The following is a 14076-nucleotide window of genomic DNA, read 5'->3' as shown; positions in this document are numbered from 1 at the left end:
CATTGAAGATTGTAACGTACATACCATCAGACTATAATAAAAGCAAATCACACAGAAAGATATAACAAGTCATAAAAATCACAAATAATAGAAATATAAAATTGACACTTAACTTGGTTCCTCGTCGTTAGCTCTCCAACCGAGAAGTGCCTCACAATTGTCAGACACCCGCTTATATTACATCAGGCTTTACCCCTTCCACCACTTCTTGGTAGGAGAAACAAAGTACGATGTTTCCGGCACATCCGGTTATCGTAATAATCAAATGTAGCAAATACAATTTATATGAAAATAAACCGATTAGTAATTTAGGAAGGCTCATAATAAATAGATTAATTTATTATTAGCTTAAGACGGAATAATAAAATTGTCATCTAAGACTACCGCACATCCGGTTAGCGTAATAATTGAATTTAGCAAATGTATTTGCTACATTTAATTTTAATTTATTATAGAATAATTAACACAAACTAATACACATTTAATCGTGGCTAATTATTATTAATAGTTTACGTTACTTATGTTCTGACAGTTATGGTCACGAAATATACATGAAGGGTAGTTGTGTTATTGGCCGTGCTAAATTATTATAATTTATATCGATATACGGATTACCTTAGCAAAAGTGAACTTTTTCGTGAAAATGTAAGTGTGATTGTTGTTAATAATACGTATCTCACACGGCCATACTGACAGGTACTTCGTTCTCGAAGTACCTTATTTCTGTAATCATATAAGCTGAGTACATACATTACAATCTTTTTTTTTTTTACGGCTGCCATTTCACTTATTACATCAAGTGAGGCTCGCAGGCTCTGCAGCAAATCCCTATATTGCTACTTTTTCACATACATCATGTGAGAACGCGCAGGCTCGGCAGCAATTATCCTATTTACAATCATAATGCTACTGTTTCACTTATTACATCAAGTGAGCCTCGGTAGCATATATCACCCTAGGTTGGCTACTGGTCCACTTATAACATCAAGTGGGGCTCATAGGCTCTGCAGCATGTCCCTATATTGCTACTTTTTCACTTATAACATCAAGTGAGGGCACGCAGGCTCGGCAGCAATTCTCCTATTCACAGTTTCATTGCTACTGTTTCACTTATCACATCAAGTGAGCCTCGGTAGCAATAATTAATCCGTTATCATTTTTATATGGGTCAAACATATTTCAAAATGAAGATCTGTTTGGGAACAATACAATAAAATTATTTGAGTCTCAATTACTAAGCAAAAAAAAAAATGTATCCGGCCTGTAAATTAGCGTTTGATCTTACTAATTTTGTGATGTCCACAAGAAGTTGACAATCGATCAATGATCTTAGCATGCAATGAAATGTGTATGACCCACGTGCGGAATTTCATTTATAATCATATCATCAACAAATATAGGTATAATTTATATACATAGAAAGAGGATTAAAATTCTAAATCAATTATACTCATGAAATAGATTTTATTAAGCATAATCACGTGTATTTAAATTATAATACGTGCTAATATTAATGACAAATATTAAATGATTACATTGTATGATCGTTTATTCGAATATTAATCAAATAGGTACTAATTTTGTTCGGGATCACTATTAGCAGCGTTCTCATCCAACAATTCCCCCGGCCATTGCCTTAGTTTATCTTTAGCGACTATCATATTTCGTAAGTTACCTAGCCCTCTCAGAGAATATCTATCATGCGGCATTAAACCAATGATTTCGTATGGACCTTTAAACCTAGGACTTAATTTATCGAGACGCCTATGGTCCTGGTTTACGTAAACTATATCGCCGACTTGAAAGACTTTATTATCTCGCCTAGTAGAATCGAAATGGTTTTTGAATTTTTCAGCTTCTAACAATAAACGTTGATAAGCTAGCTCGCGATCTGCCCTGACATTTGTATTCAAATCTGGAACGTTTATTTCATCTAAACGGGCCTGAATACTAGGGATATTTGCATTACAACCTATTAGTAAACGAATAGGAGTAAAACCCGTAGACTTTTGGATGGTAGTATTAACAGATTGTTGTACTTTCCATAACCCGCTTGGCCAATCTGACGATCCATTGCAAGTAGTATTTAGCATGTTTATAACGGTCGCTACATATCGTTCTATCTGGCCATTTCCTCTTGGTGTGCCAGTCGCCACCATGTGATGCTCAACATGTAGTTCGTGAAACAGAGATCTAATTTGATGGGAGCTAAAATTTGTGCCTTGATCAGTGATTATCTTAGAAGGAGCTCGAATTGTGGTGATAATATCCCGAATTAGTGGCACTAAATCCTGGGACTTCAGACTTTTGAGGGGTTTTAATATACAAAATTTTGTAAATCCATCTATTAAAAGGAGAATATACCTAAAGCCTTCATCAGTTCGCGTAAAAGGTCCTGTACAGTCCAAGTGGACAGTGTGGAACGGGATAGGAATTTTTTCAATGGGGTGTAAAAAACCCTGTTTTGGACCAGAGGTGCCCTTACGTTCTACGCATGTTAAACAGTGTTTAAGATATTTCTTTACAAATACTGCCATATGAGGGAACCAGAAATTTTCACGAAGCTTTCCTATGGTCTTTTCAAACCCAACATGGCAATTGTCATTATGAAACCATTTCAAGACATTGAATCGGCATGATTTTGGTATGTATAATTTAGGCTCACCAGGTTGGACGCTATAATATAGTAAGTTGTCATGCAGCAAATATCTATTTTCATCGAGATCACCAGCTAAAACCCGACCTATTAAATTTTGAGTTTCAGGATCATTTTGTTGAGCAGTATGTAACCAAGATTCCGGCTCCTCGATCAAATTTATATTAAGCACCACATTCGAAGCATCACAGTGCGACGACTTGGTATCTGAAGAGGATTTACATGCAGATACAACTTTTTGGTCAACAGAAATAGGCGTTTGAACAGGATTGCGGCTAAGAAAATCGACATGACCGATATATTTGCCCTTTTTGTACACTATTTCAAAGTCGAAATCTTGCATAAATGTCCACCAACGTGCGACACGAGGTGAAAGATCCTTCTTATTCATAGTGGATTTGATAGAATTACAATCTGTAAAGATTTGGAACCTAATACCCAGAAGATAGACCCGAAAATGTTTCAGTGCATTAAAAATTGCCAAAGTCTCTAAATCGTATGAGCAATACTTAGATTCTGTCGGTGTTGTTCTTTTACTGAAGTAAGCAACCACATTTTTGTTATTATTGACTTTCTGAACTAGTATAGCTCCATAACCTATGGAACTGGCATCAGTGTAAAGTTCTGTAGGCAACTTAGGGTCAAATACAGTTAAGAGAGGTTTGGTGGACAAGTGTTTTATTACGTAATTCCTCGCCTCATCCTGTTCAAGTCCCCATTCCCATTTTTGGTTAGCTTTGGTAAGTTTTGTAATGCAAGCCGTTCGTGCAGCAAAGTTCGGTATAAACTTGCGAAAATAACTTGCTAAACCCATTAACTGTCGTACTTGTTTAACGTTACGAGGGGCTGGAGAATTAACTAATGCTGATACTTTAGTCTCACTAGGTCTTACACCTTCATGCGATATATGTCTACCCAAATACTCTATATTGTCGACAAAGAATTTGCATTTTTTTAGATTTATTGTAAAGCCTGCACTACTAAGGGCCTTAATTGTCTCATCTAAGTATTCTAAACCCTCGTTTATGGTTTCAAAAGGAATGAGAATGTCGTCCATATAAACCAAGAGAAATTTCAGGTGCTGAACCGCTTTTGAAATAGCTCTTTGGAACACAGAGGGCCCATTGCAAATACCGAAAGGCATTTTTAAAAATTCGTAATGGCCGCTAGGTGTTACAAAGGCCGTATACTTTGTAGATTCTGCTGCGACCGGTATTTGGTGGAAACCATTTTTCATGTCAATGGAAATGTAATATTTTGCCTTACCTAACCTGTCGATTTGGTCTTCAATAAGAGGGAGGGGGTATCTGTCTTTTTCCAAATTTTTGTTTAATGCCCGATAATCAATACACAATCGGTCACTACCGTCCTTTTTCTTGACCAAAATAACAGGACTGGCAAAAGGAGACTCACTTTCTCGAATTATGTTTTTATCTAGAAGCTCGCGAATTATTTGATCCACTTTCTCCCTCTCTATTGGAGCCAATCGATACGGACGATAATAGACTACATTGTTATTTTTCATACGCAAATTTAATTCACCCGTTTGAACATTACCAGTTTCAGCCAAAACTGAAGGGTATTTTTGAAAGATGTTTTTGATTTCCTCCTGTAACTTGTCATCTAAATGATCTATCTTTGATGATAGATCGCATAAGTCTGATGCTAAATTAATTAAATTTACTTCAGTTTTGTTTGAAACCGATTTTCTAATTATCCGAGAACCAAAACAATCTGATTCAATTTTTATATCAGGGTACTTAACAGAGTTTCTACCTATTAAAAGGTCGTGATTAACGTCGTAATCTCTGGCAACATGAATGTCAAGTTCTAGGCAAACATCATCGAATTTAACGAATACGCTAATAATTGCAAAAATATGTATCCGGTTGTGACCTACACCATTAAGGTATACGGATACTGGTTTGAAATGACACCCTAATTTTCTTGCAACGGACTCTTTTATTAAGCTTACTGCTGCTCCCGTATCAATCAAACAATGTAACATATGATCATTAATAAAGCATCGCGTAAGGTTTAGTTCAGCTTCCCTAAAAAATTAACTTCTTTTGCTGGAGTTACCGTGGTCACAGAAGAATTATTAGATTCAGCACGTTGCTTGTGAAAACAAACTGCCTCAGTATGCCCGAGTTTTTTACAGTATGTACAAATTTTTGAGCGAAAGTCTGTAGGCCTGGGAGTCTGTGGAGCTTGGCTGGCTACTTGCACTGTTTTGTTTTTAAAACATTCAGTCTGAACATGACCGATCTTATTGCAAGTGAAGCATTTCTTCTCGCTATTAAATCTAGATCGCTTAGTTCCACTGGGTCCCTGGCCACTGACATCCTTTAAATTATTGGAATCAGTTGTCCTTTTCTTGGCTTTCGCGTATGTTGATAGTAGGGCTATGAGGGCAGATGATGTAGTAACACCGTTATTCAGTGAAGCCATCCTAATATCAACATCACTTATACCACCGCAAACTATCTCAACCATTTGAACTTCAGTAAAAGCAATCTTCGTATTACGCAGTAATCTCAATTTTTCTCTTGCATATTCACTATAGGATTCGGCAGAGTCAGAAGAGTAAAGAACAGCCCTGCTTAGTCTTTCGGACAAATTTTTCTTTTCAGGATAGGCATTAGTAATGTCAGTACGAAAATTACTCCAGGATCGGCCTTCTAATGGTTCCCAGGATTCGAACCATTTTAAGGCAGACCCTTTAAGAGCCTTACCGGCTTTAGCTGCAGTTTTGATGTCACTCCAGTTGAACTCCTTTGCCAGGGCTTCGATGCTGTCACACCAGCTGGCGGCTCCGCTGTCGCTCCGCTCCGGATCGAATAACGGCAGCGCAATGTCGTCATCCTTCAGATTGTTCCGTGTTGTGGTGACGGCATCACGAATCGCTTTTAAGAGGGCCTCTACTGATGCAGACGCTTCAGTAGACATTCTGGAATTCATAAATGAAATATGTTAACGAAGGTCGCATCCTACACTTCTGATGTCAGATTTATTGATTAAAGATATAGTAATATACTTTATTTAATTAATTAAAATTAATGAAATAGGCAATAAGAAGGTAATGCAGTATTTAATTAAGACCAGTTAGTTACTGCTCAATGTATATGTATTAAAGGGATACCTAGTTATCTACAAGGTTTGAATATGAAAACATGAAAAGTGTGAATATTATTTAATTATGAAGTAATATATTTGTGATAGCGGATATAAGTAAAAGTATATCGTAGACTTACTAAACATATAATCGATTTACATAATCGGCTCCATTACCAAAAATCTTAATATTGTATTGTTAAATTAGTCAAGTAAGTACGCTGCGCAATATATTGGTGGCTTATTATTAGTACTGGCTACCCTAACGTACATACTTGACATAATTTAAAGCAGTACTAAAACTAGCAAGGGCTGGTATATCATATATTACACTGTAATCAGTTGGAATATACGTTACGTAGTAATTACTAAAAACTCATTTTAAATCACGCTTATTAGGTCATCATAGTTCACATTGAAGATTGTAACGTACATACCATCAGACTATAATAAAAGCAAATCACACAGAAAGATATAACAAGTCATAAAAATCACAAATAATAGAAATATAAAATTGACACTTAACTTGGTTCCTCGTCGTTAGCTCTCCAACCGAGAAGTGCCTCACAATTGTCAGACACCCGCTTATATTACATCAGGCTTTACCCCTTCCACCACTTCTTGGTAGGAGAAACAAAGTACGATGTTTCCGGCACATCCGGTTATCGTAATAATCAAATGTAGCAAATACAATTTATATGAAAATAAACCGATTAGTAATTTAGGAAGGCTCATAATAAATAGATTAATTTATTATTAGCTTAAGACGGAATAATAAAATTGTCATCTAAGACTACCGCACATCCGGTTAGCGTAATAATTGAATTTAGCAAATGTATTTGCTACATTTAATTTTAATTTATTATAGAATAATTAACACAAACTAATACACATTTAATCGTGGCTAATTATTATTAATAGTTTACGTTACTTATGTTCTGACAGTTATGGTCACGAAATATACATGAAGGGTAGTTGTGTTATTGGCCGTGCTAAATTATTATAATTTATATCGATATACGGATTACCTTAGCAAAAGTGAACTTTTTCGTGAAAATGTAAGTGTGATCGTTGTTAATAATACGTATCTCACACAGGCGTCCATAGGCTACGGTAACTGCTTACCATCAGGCGGGTCGTATGCTTGATTGCCACCGACGTGTTATAAACAAAAGGCCTGTTTGAACAGATATTACTTAGTCGATTTTAGTTATAGTCATTTGTACATTTTTGCTTGTTTGAAAGCAGCTAGAGTTAGACAAAGATAAGTCTGCAACGATTTTGATAGCACACGATGTGCAAGTGTTATTTTAAACGTCAAACTTCTATGAAATTATGATGTATAAATAACACTTGCACTGCGTGTGCTATCAAAATCGTTGCAGACATATCTAGGTCTAACTCTAAGCATAATTTAACAAATTTAAGCTCAATAATTTTTATGAGTTTTAAGGGGAAGGTATAAAATATTTGAAGAAATTGACACTGGGCTGACCGAATATATTTTAAGAATGAGGTTATAATTTCCCCCCCCCCCTTCTGTTTAACATTTACGTTAAATACCAATTTGAGCTTCAACGTAAACGCATGAAATGCGAGATTCGCTTTTCTCCCCTTCATTATTTATTTTCCTTGAGCATGTAAATAAAGTCTCAATCTATCGAACTCTAACCCTTCCTAGGTAATCTATGTAATCAAGGTCTCCAAGACGCCGGAGGGGGTTTTCAGCCTTTAACTTATCGGGTATTCATTTAATATAACTTTTGAACTGGGTTAGTATTTTTATCCTCCTGGATCCTGGAGGTATCGATTCTATCAAAACTGATATTTTTTTCGAAAAATCGATTAAGTAAGTAACCCATAATGTCGGAAAATTAGTAAAAAAAATCATGGCGTTTTCCCCTCGATTTTTCCTTATGTTCTCAGGCGAGTACATGGGGACTTTGTCCTTACTCGAGGTACCGTATCAAATAAAACAAAATACTACAATAATCAACTTTACTTGCATATAAACTTACAAAAATTACCTATTTGTACTTATTATAGGACAAGCATATAAATTCAGTCTTAAATAAATTGAAATCCTCATGAATCAACTATCTTGCATATAAAGTTTATATTATAAACTTACAAAAAATACTTATTTGTACTTAACAGCACAGGCTATCAAATTAAAGTCAGTAACAAAATAAACTTTTCTGAAATAAACAATGTAAGAGTACTTAAATGTTCTGTAAGTTGCATATTAAGTAAATTACATTACTGTAATATACTAACTAGAAATCACAGCTACAATTTTCCTTACTAACTAACATCTTTACTATGGCATTTCTTAGGACATTTTTATCTTACCGTAGGTATATTAAGTTTAGTGTTTAATTCAGTAACTTAAATCTTCAGTCTCACATTTCTTAGGATTTTTTTATTTTACCTTATAGTTTAGTTTTCAATTCAGTAACTTAAATCTTCGGTCTTACATTTAATAGGACATTTGTATCTTACCTTAAAGATTAGTTTTTAGTTCAGTCGTTACCAAAAATCAGTCAGTCGTATCAGTAAATATTTAGAAAGTGACACAAATCTAAACGAATTTAAACTATTGTGAGACATACTAACATTAAATAATTTTACGTGAGTCTAAAAACAAGTGTCTAAACCGTAAAATTATTTTATGACACAAATCTGTTCTCCATATAATCATCGCATGACAAACTTGGACTAAGAGCTGCCAATGCACCGCTTATTTCACTCCGTAAACTTGGGCTAGAATATCTTGACGCCTCTATTTCTACTTCTAGAGCTGGACTAGGAACCGCCGAGGTTATATCTTCTAACAACCTTTAAATATTTTCAAAAATGTCGCTATCGTCATCGTCGCTTTCCGATTCAGATGTACCGGAACCATTAAGTTTAAGATTACTTCTGACATAAACATCGGAAAGACCTTCGGATTCGTCGAAGTTAAGATATTCCTGTATTTCACAGTCCTATAAGCCTCAAAATCGGAAATAAAACATAGTTAACTTTCATGTGACATCAAAAAAACTTACAGGATTGAGACCGGTTGTACTCGTACGAGGACATAAATTACTTGTTTAAGTCCGCTTGTACTCGCACGAGTACATTAACTTCAGAGCTGTATAAAGCTAAAGTTTTTTCAATTTACGGAGGAAATCTACTTACGAACATATGAAATACATCATATATTTACTAATCAAAACCAAACAAAAATATATAATTAGACTTTAAGTGAGATAAATTTGGATTTACTTACCGCGGGGCATGGTGTGGCCGGTAGTGTCAGATGTCTAAGCCGCACTGATCGCTGATTGGCCATCTGTGACTTGGTGTTTATTTTATTAGGTTGACAGTTTCGTTCGGAAACGTTATATGCGTGCAAACTTCTTAAGTTGCTTTGACATTTGACAGGAGATTTTTTTAAATCTTATGTCCTCAAGTGAGGACCGGGGGATCCAGGAGGTTATGTTGTGTTAGGTAAAAATATTCTAAGCCTTGTATTTTTTAAGCTTATACTTAATTCAAAGAGGAAATAATACAAATTATGTACCTGTTTTCATTGCTAGTACCTTAGTATAATAATATATTATGTACCTTTACTTAAGAGGGCACGTAAAGCCAGGAAATTACAATTAAAACAAAAGAAATGGCGCGCCGCATGAAACTTGCGATGGAAGATATGTCCGTTGGCCCGGTTTTTACCTTTTATCTCAATTACTCTGAAAATATGTGTACTGCTGTTCAAATTTTTGTTTATGTACTAAAATTAAACTCCTATAATATGTCTAAATTTCAAATTACTACACAAAAGTCGAAAATATTTATTAATTCGCATAGAAATACATCATCCAACGATTAAACAATTACAATATAACGCTGACTACGCTAGCCACCCTCTGCCTATTACAGTCGCAAAGGCGTTATCAAATCATAATTTCCGCACATTACATTCGTAAACAAAACCCCCATACAATTTTACGCCCCGAATGCGCATAGGCAACTTTCCACTTAAAACTCAAAGGACCCAAATATGTACCACAAAGTGTAAGACGAAATTTCAACTCTAAATACGTTAACAGAAGACTCAAATTGCAAGTAAGTGAATATGTGTGCATTTTTTGTGTTCTATAGTCGTAAAGTCGTGATATCGGGCATTTATCAGTTTTATTGCCACGTTGCGTGTTGATAGCTTCAAGGCAAGGCTTTGCAAATAGTCGATTGAGTTCCGTATATCATACTTGCGGAGTTTGGAATTTGTAAAAGTGTCTCGCGTTTAGTAAAAGATAAGATAAGGAAATTTTATATAACATACAGAGAGAGAGAGATAAATTTTCAAAAAGAGATTTTTTAACTATAAACACACACCGCCGCCGTCGGGTGTACACGCCGCGCCCTCGACCAGTGAAGACGTGTCGTGTCTCCGTGAAGACGGTCCTCGTAAATTGGACCGAAACATGTCGAGCTATTCGACTTAATAATACGTGAGTGCCCCGGTTTAAATTAATGTAAGAGATTTTTTTTGGCGCTAACTGGGAGAGACCTATACTCACAATGAGGTCCGCTCATTCAAATATTAATAAAACTAATAGTGTTTAGATATAAATTAAGATAGATTGTGAACTAGATAACTAGGCGAAGTAAAAGACTTTTTTATTTTTTATTTATTTATTTATAACACATTGCTCTACAGCGTGTGTATAACAATGTTTTATGAAATTTGTGTTTGTGTAACTTGTGTTTATTCACATTGAGTGCGGGTTCTCTGTTCGTAGTCACTTTCCTCTAAGCGGAAAAACGTTGGGATTGTCCACAAGCGTAGCGCTACGAAAACGTTGGCACCGGCAATGTGTTAAAGCATAAGAGCGGACACGCCTTAGTACGGTTTTTTTTTCTACTCCAGCACTTATTTGTAGATTAAATGACTGCCAGTGAGATCAAAATCAACATCATAAAAAGCGCGGCGCGCGGCCCGGGACCCTATTACTAAGACTCCGCTGTCCGTCTGTCCATCCGTCTGTCTGTCTGTCACCAGGCTGTATCTCATAAACTGTGATGTGTATTTCTGTTGCTGCTATAACAACAAATACTAAAAAGTACGAAACCCTCGGTGGGTGAGTCCGACTTGCACTTGTTCCGGTTTTTTATTTAATTCCGACTTCAAGGCAAAGGTCTATACAACAATATTTACTTTAATATTGTCTTCGGTTACCGCGATAGTTACTCATGAAATAAAACTATGAAAAACGGATTATATCGCGTATATTGAATTTATAATACATCCCGACGTTTCGAACTCTTTACAGCGTTCGTGGTCAACGGGTGACTGAGGAAAAATTACAAAATGCAAAAATACCCACATACTAAAATAATGAACAATCATAGACTACAAACTTTAAGGCTGGTTGTACATGCAAAATCGGTTCATAAGGCTAGTTATACACTATAATTATTTTTCAAGTAAAGATATATATATATACGCGATAAAAATAAACTATGCCGGCTCCAACCCTACACCACGGACCCGAGAAGATTTAATTCCCTCCTAAATTGTAGGAGGGTATCCCAATATGGGACCGGCAACAAACTCGGCGGGACACATCTTTTCAAAACATCAGAATGTCCAGCATCATCCAACACTACGGTCTCACAGTCTATGTCTCGCTTGCTCCTTTATCAGGTGGACTACAGGATCCCAAGCTGGTGGTAGAGAAAAGCCATCTTCCCTATTAAAGTTTGGATATTTCTTAATCTCAATGGCCTCGCGCAGCATTCTGGGTATGTAACGCTTCTCCTTGGCAAGAACCAGAGGCTTATCAAACTTGATTGAGTGATTGGCTTTATCCATGACATGCTCACAGACAGCAGACCTAGGTCGACGGTGCTTGACATCAGCTATGTGTTCCTTCACCCGAGTGGAAATGCTCCGTTTCGTCTGCCCGACATATGATAGGCCACACTCACAGTCAGGATCATGGTCAGTTTTGACGTCCAGTCGCTATTTACAAGCCTACCGGTACAAGACTGCATTGAAATTGTCAAGAAGAGGTTATGTGAGCAGAACATGTCAGAGGAATATGCTAAGCTGTTGGAACATTGCCTTACATCTGGCTACTTGCTATGGAATGGTGAATTCTATCTTCAAGTCGACGGCGTGGCCATGGGGTCTCCGGTGTCTCCAGTAGTCGCTGACATCTTTATGGAGGACTTCGAGGAGAGGGCACTCTCATTGGCTCCTGTGCGACCGAAGATATTTAAAAGATACGTAGATGACACTTTTACTATACTTCCAAAAAGTAGTGTTTCAACTTTATTGGATCACCTAAATTCCATCCATAGCAAAATAAAATTTACTATGGAGTTGGAAAAAGACTGTTCTCTCCCCTTCTTAGATGTATTGGTAAAAAGAAATCCTGATAACACCCTAGGTCGCACTGTGTATAGGAAACCTACTCATACTGATAGGTACTTAAATGGCAAATCGCATCACCATCCCAGTCAACTTGTTACAGTAGGCAAATCTTTGTTTCAGAGAGCCCAGAGGATATGTGATGACCAGCATCTGGCCGCGGAGCTCCAGCATGCCAGGCGCGCGCTCCAGGCAAACGAGCTCAGGATACCGCGGGTCAACCAGAGGTCCCACATTAAGATCCCCACAGTCGAGCGCAGGCCTGCCATTCTGCCTTTTGTCAGGGGGGTCACGGACAGGATCAGCCACATCTTGAAGCGTGCTTCTATAAAAACATATTTCAAGCCAATGAAGAAGATGTCACAATTCCTGAGGCCTGTAAAATGCAATACCCCTCTACAGACTGCAGGAGTGTACAGGCTGGACTGTGAGTGTGGCCTATCATATGTCGGGCAGACGAAACGGAGCATTTCCACTCGGGTGAAGGAACACATAGCTGATGTCAAGCACCGTCGACCTAGGTCTGCTGTCTGTGAGCATGTCATGGATAAAGCCAATCACTCAATCAAGTTTGATAAGCCTCTGGTTCTTGCCAAGGAGAAGCGTTACATACCCAGAATGCTGCGCGAGGCCATTGAGATTAAGAAATATCCAAACTTTAATAGGGAAGATGGCTTTTCTCTACCACCAGCTTGGGATCCTGTAGTCCACCTGATAAAGGAGCAAGCGAGACATAGACTGTGAGACCGTAGTGTTGGATGATGCTGGACATTCTGATGTTTTGAAAAGATGTGTCCCGCCGAGTTTGTTGCCGGTCCCATATTGGGATACCCTCCTACAATTTAGGAGGGAATTAAATCTTCTCGGGTCCGTGGTGTAGGGTTGGAGCCGGCATAGTTTATTTTTATCGCGTATATATATATATCTTTACTTGAAAAATAATTATAGTGTATAACTAGCCTTATGAACCGATTTTGCATGTACAACCAGCCTTAAAGTTTGTAGTCTATGATTGTTCATTATTTTAGTATGTGGGTATTTTTGCATTTTGTAATTTTTCCTCAGTCACCCGTTGACCACGAACGCTGTAAAGAGTTCGAAACGTCGGGATGTATTATAAATTCAATATACGCGATATAATCCGTTTTTCATAGTTTTATTTCATAATATTTACTTTATTTCTAATTTTAGGTGTTTGCCGCTGTCTTAGAAAAATGATTGTGTGCAACGGTGCATAATTAGGTCTTAAAATTCTCGGGCCTGTCTTTACATAACTCAACTGCGTTTCGTTTTGTAACTTTAGCCCTTGAATTTTAAGAACCCTTATTATGTACCTGTTGTACAAAATACTATTTGTTATGTGCGCAAGACATGCACAAAATGATTTGTGAACTAACCCAGTGCAAAGCCTGACGTATTGCCTTCTGGGAGGCAGCAAATAAGGTAAAATTATTTTCCTTAACAGACTGACCGTGAAGCTACTCGCTACAAAAACGATGTATGTACCGTAGCGCTCATAAACTTGTATACGCTTTTATACCTTGTAACATTGGAACAAGGTGGAAATTTTGGTTACGTATTTATGAATGGTATCATAATGATTGTTTATAGTTTGCTGTGGTGTAGAGAACAGCTGTTTCTAACTATCATTTGATAGTTTCATAATGGCTATTGTATTGGTTCGGTGTAACACGCTGTTATAAAGTTTGGAATGTATAATGTATGTATTTTAGGTTTATACTTAAATTCACATTTTACATTGAACGGCTATATAGTAGATGATCGTTGATATATTAACCAGGGCCCCATTTAATAAACATTACAATTCGACAATTTTGTAAAAAAGTGACATATTTGTTAAATTTTACTTACAAGTGCTGTT

General features: G+C 36.8%; 2 protein-coding genes across 3 annotated transcripts in view; both read left to right on the top strand.

Moving 5' to 3' along the window:
• LOC134740482 (pseudouridylate synthase RPUSD2-like) overlaps positions 1 to 14076 on the top strand; it is a 548963-nt gene that overhangs the window by 172106 nt on the left and 362781 nt on the right. The window lies entirely within an intron of this gene.
• Positions 11760 to 13412, top strand: LOC134740858 (uncharacterized). Its single transcript, XM_063673511.1, has 2 exons — positions 11760 to 12896; positions 13386 to 13412. Exons 1-2 carry the CDS (start codon positions 11760 to 11762, stop codon positions 13410 to 13412), a joined length of 1164 nt encoding a protein of 387 aa, XP_063529581.1.

Source organism: Cydia strobilella, chromosome 4 (genome assembly GCF_947568885.1).
Source record: "Cydia strobilella chromosome 4, ilCydStro3.1, whole genome shotgun sequence".
NCBI classification, from domain to species: domain Eukaryota; kingdom Metazoa; phylum Arthropoda; class Insecta; order Lepidoptera; family Tortricidae; genus Cydia; species Cydia strobilella.
The sequence above is the reverse complement of the archived record's forward strand: the minus strand, read 5'-3'. Positions and strand labels throughout refer to the sequence as shown.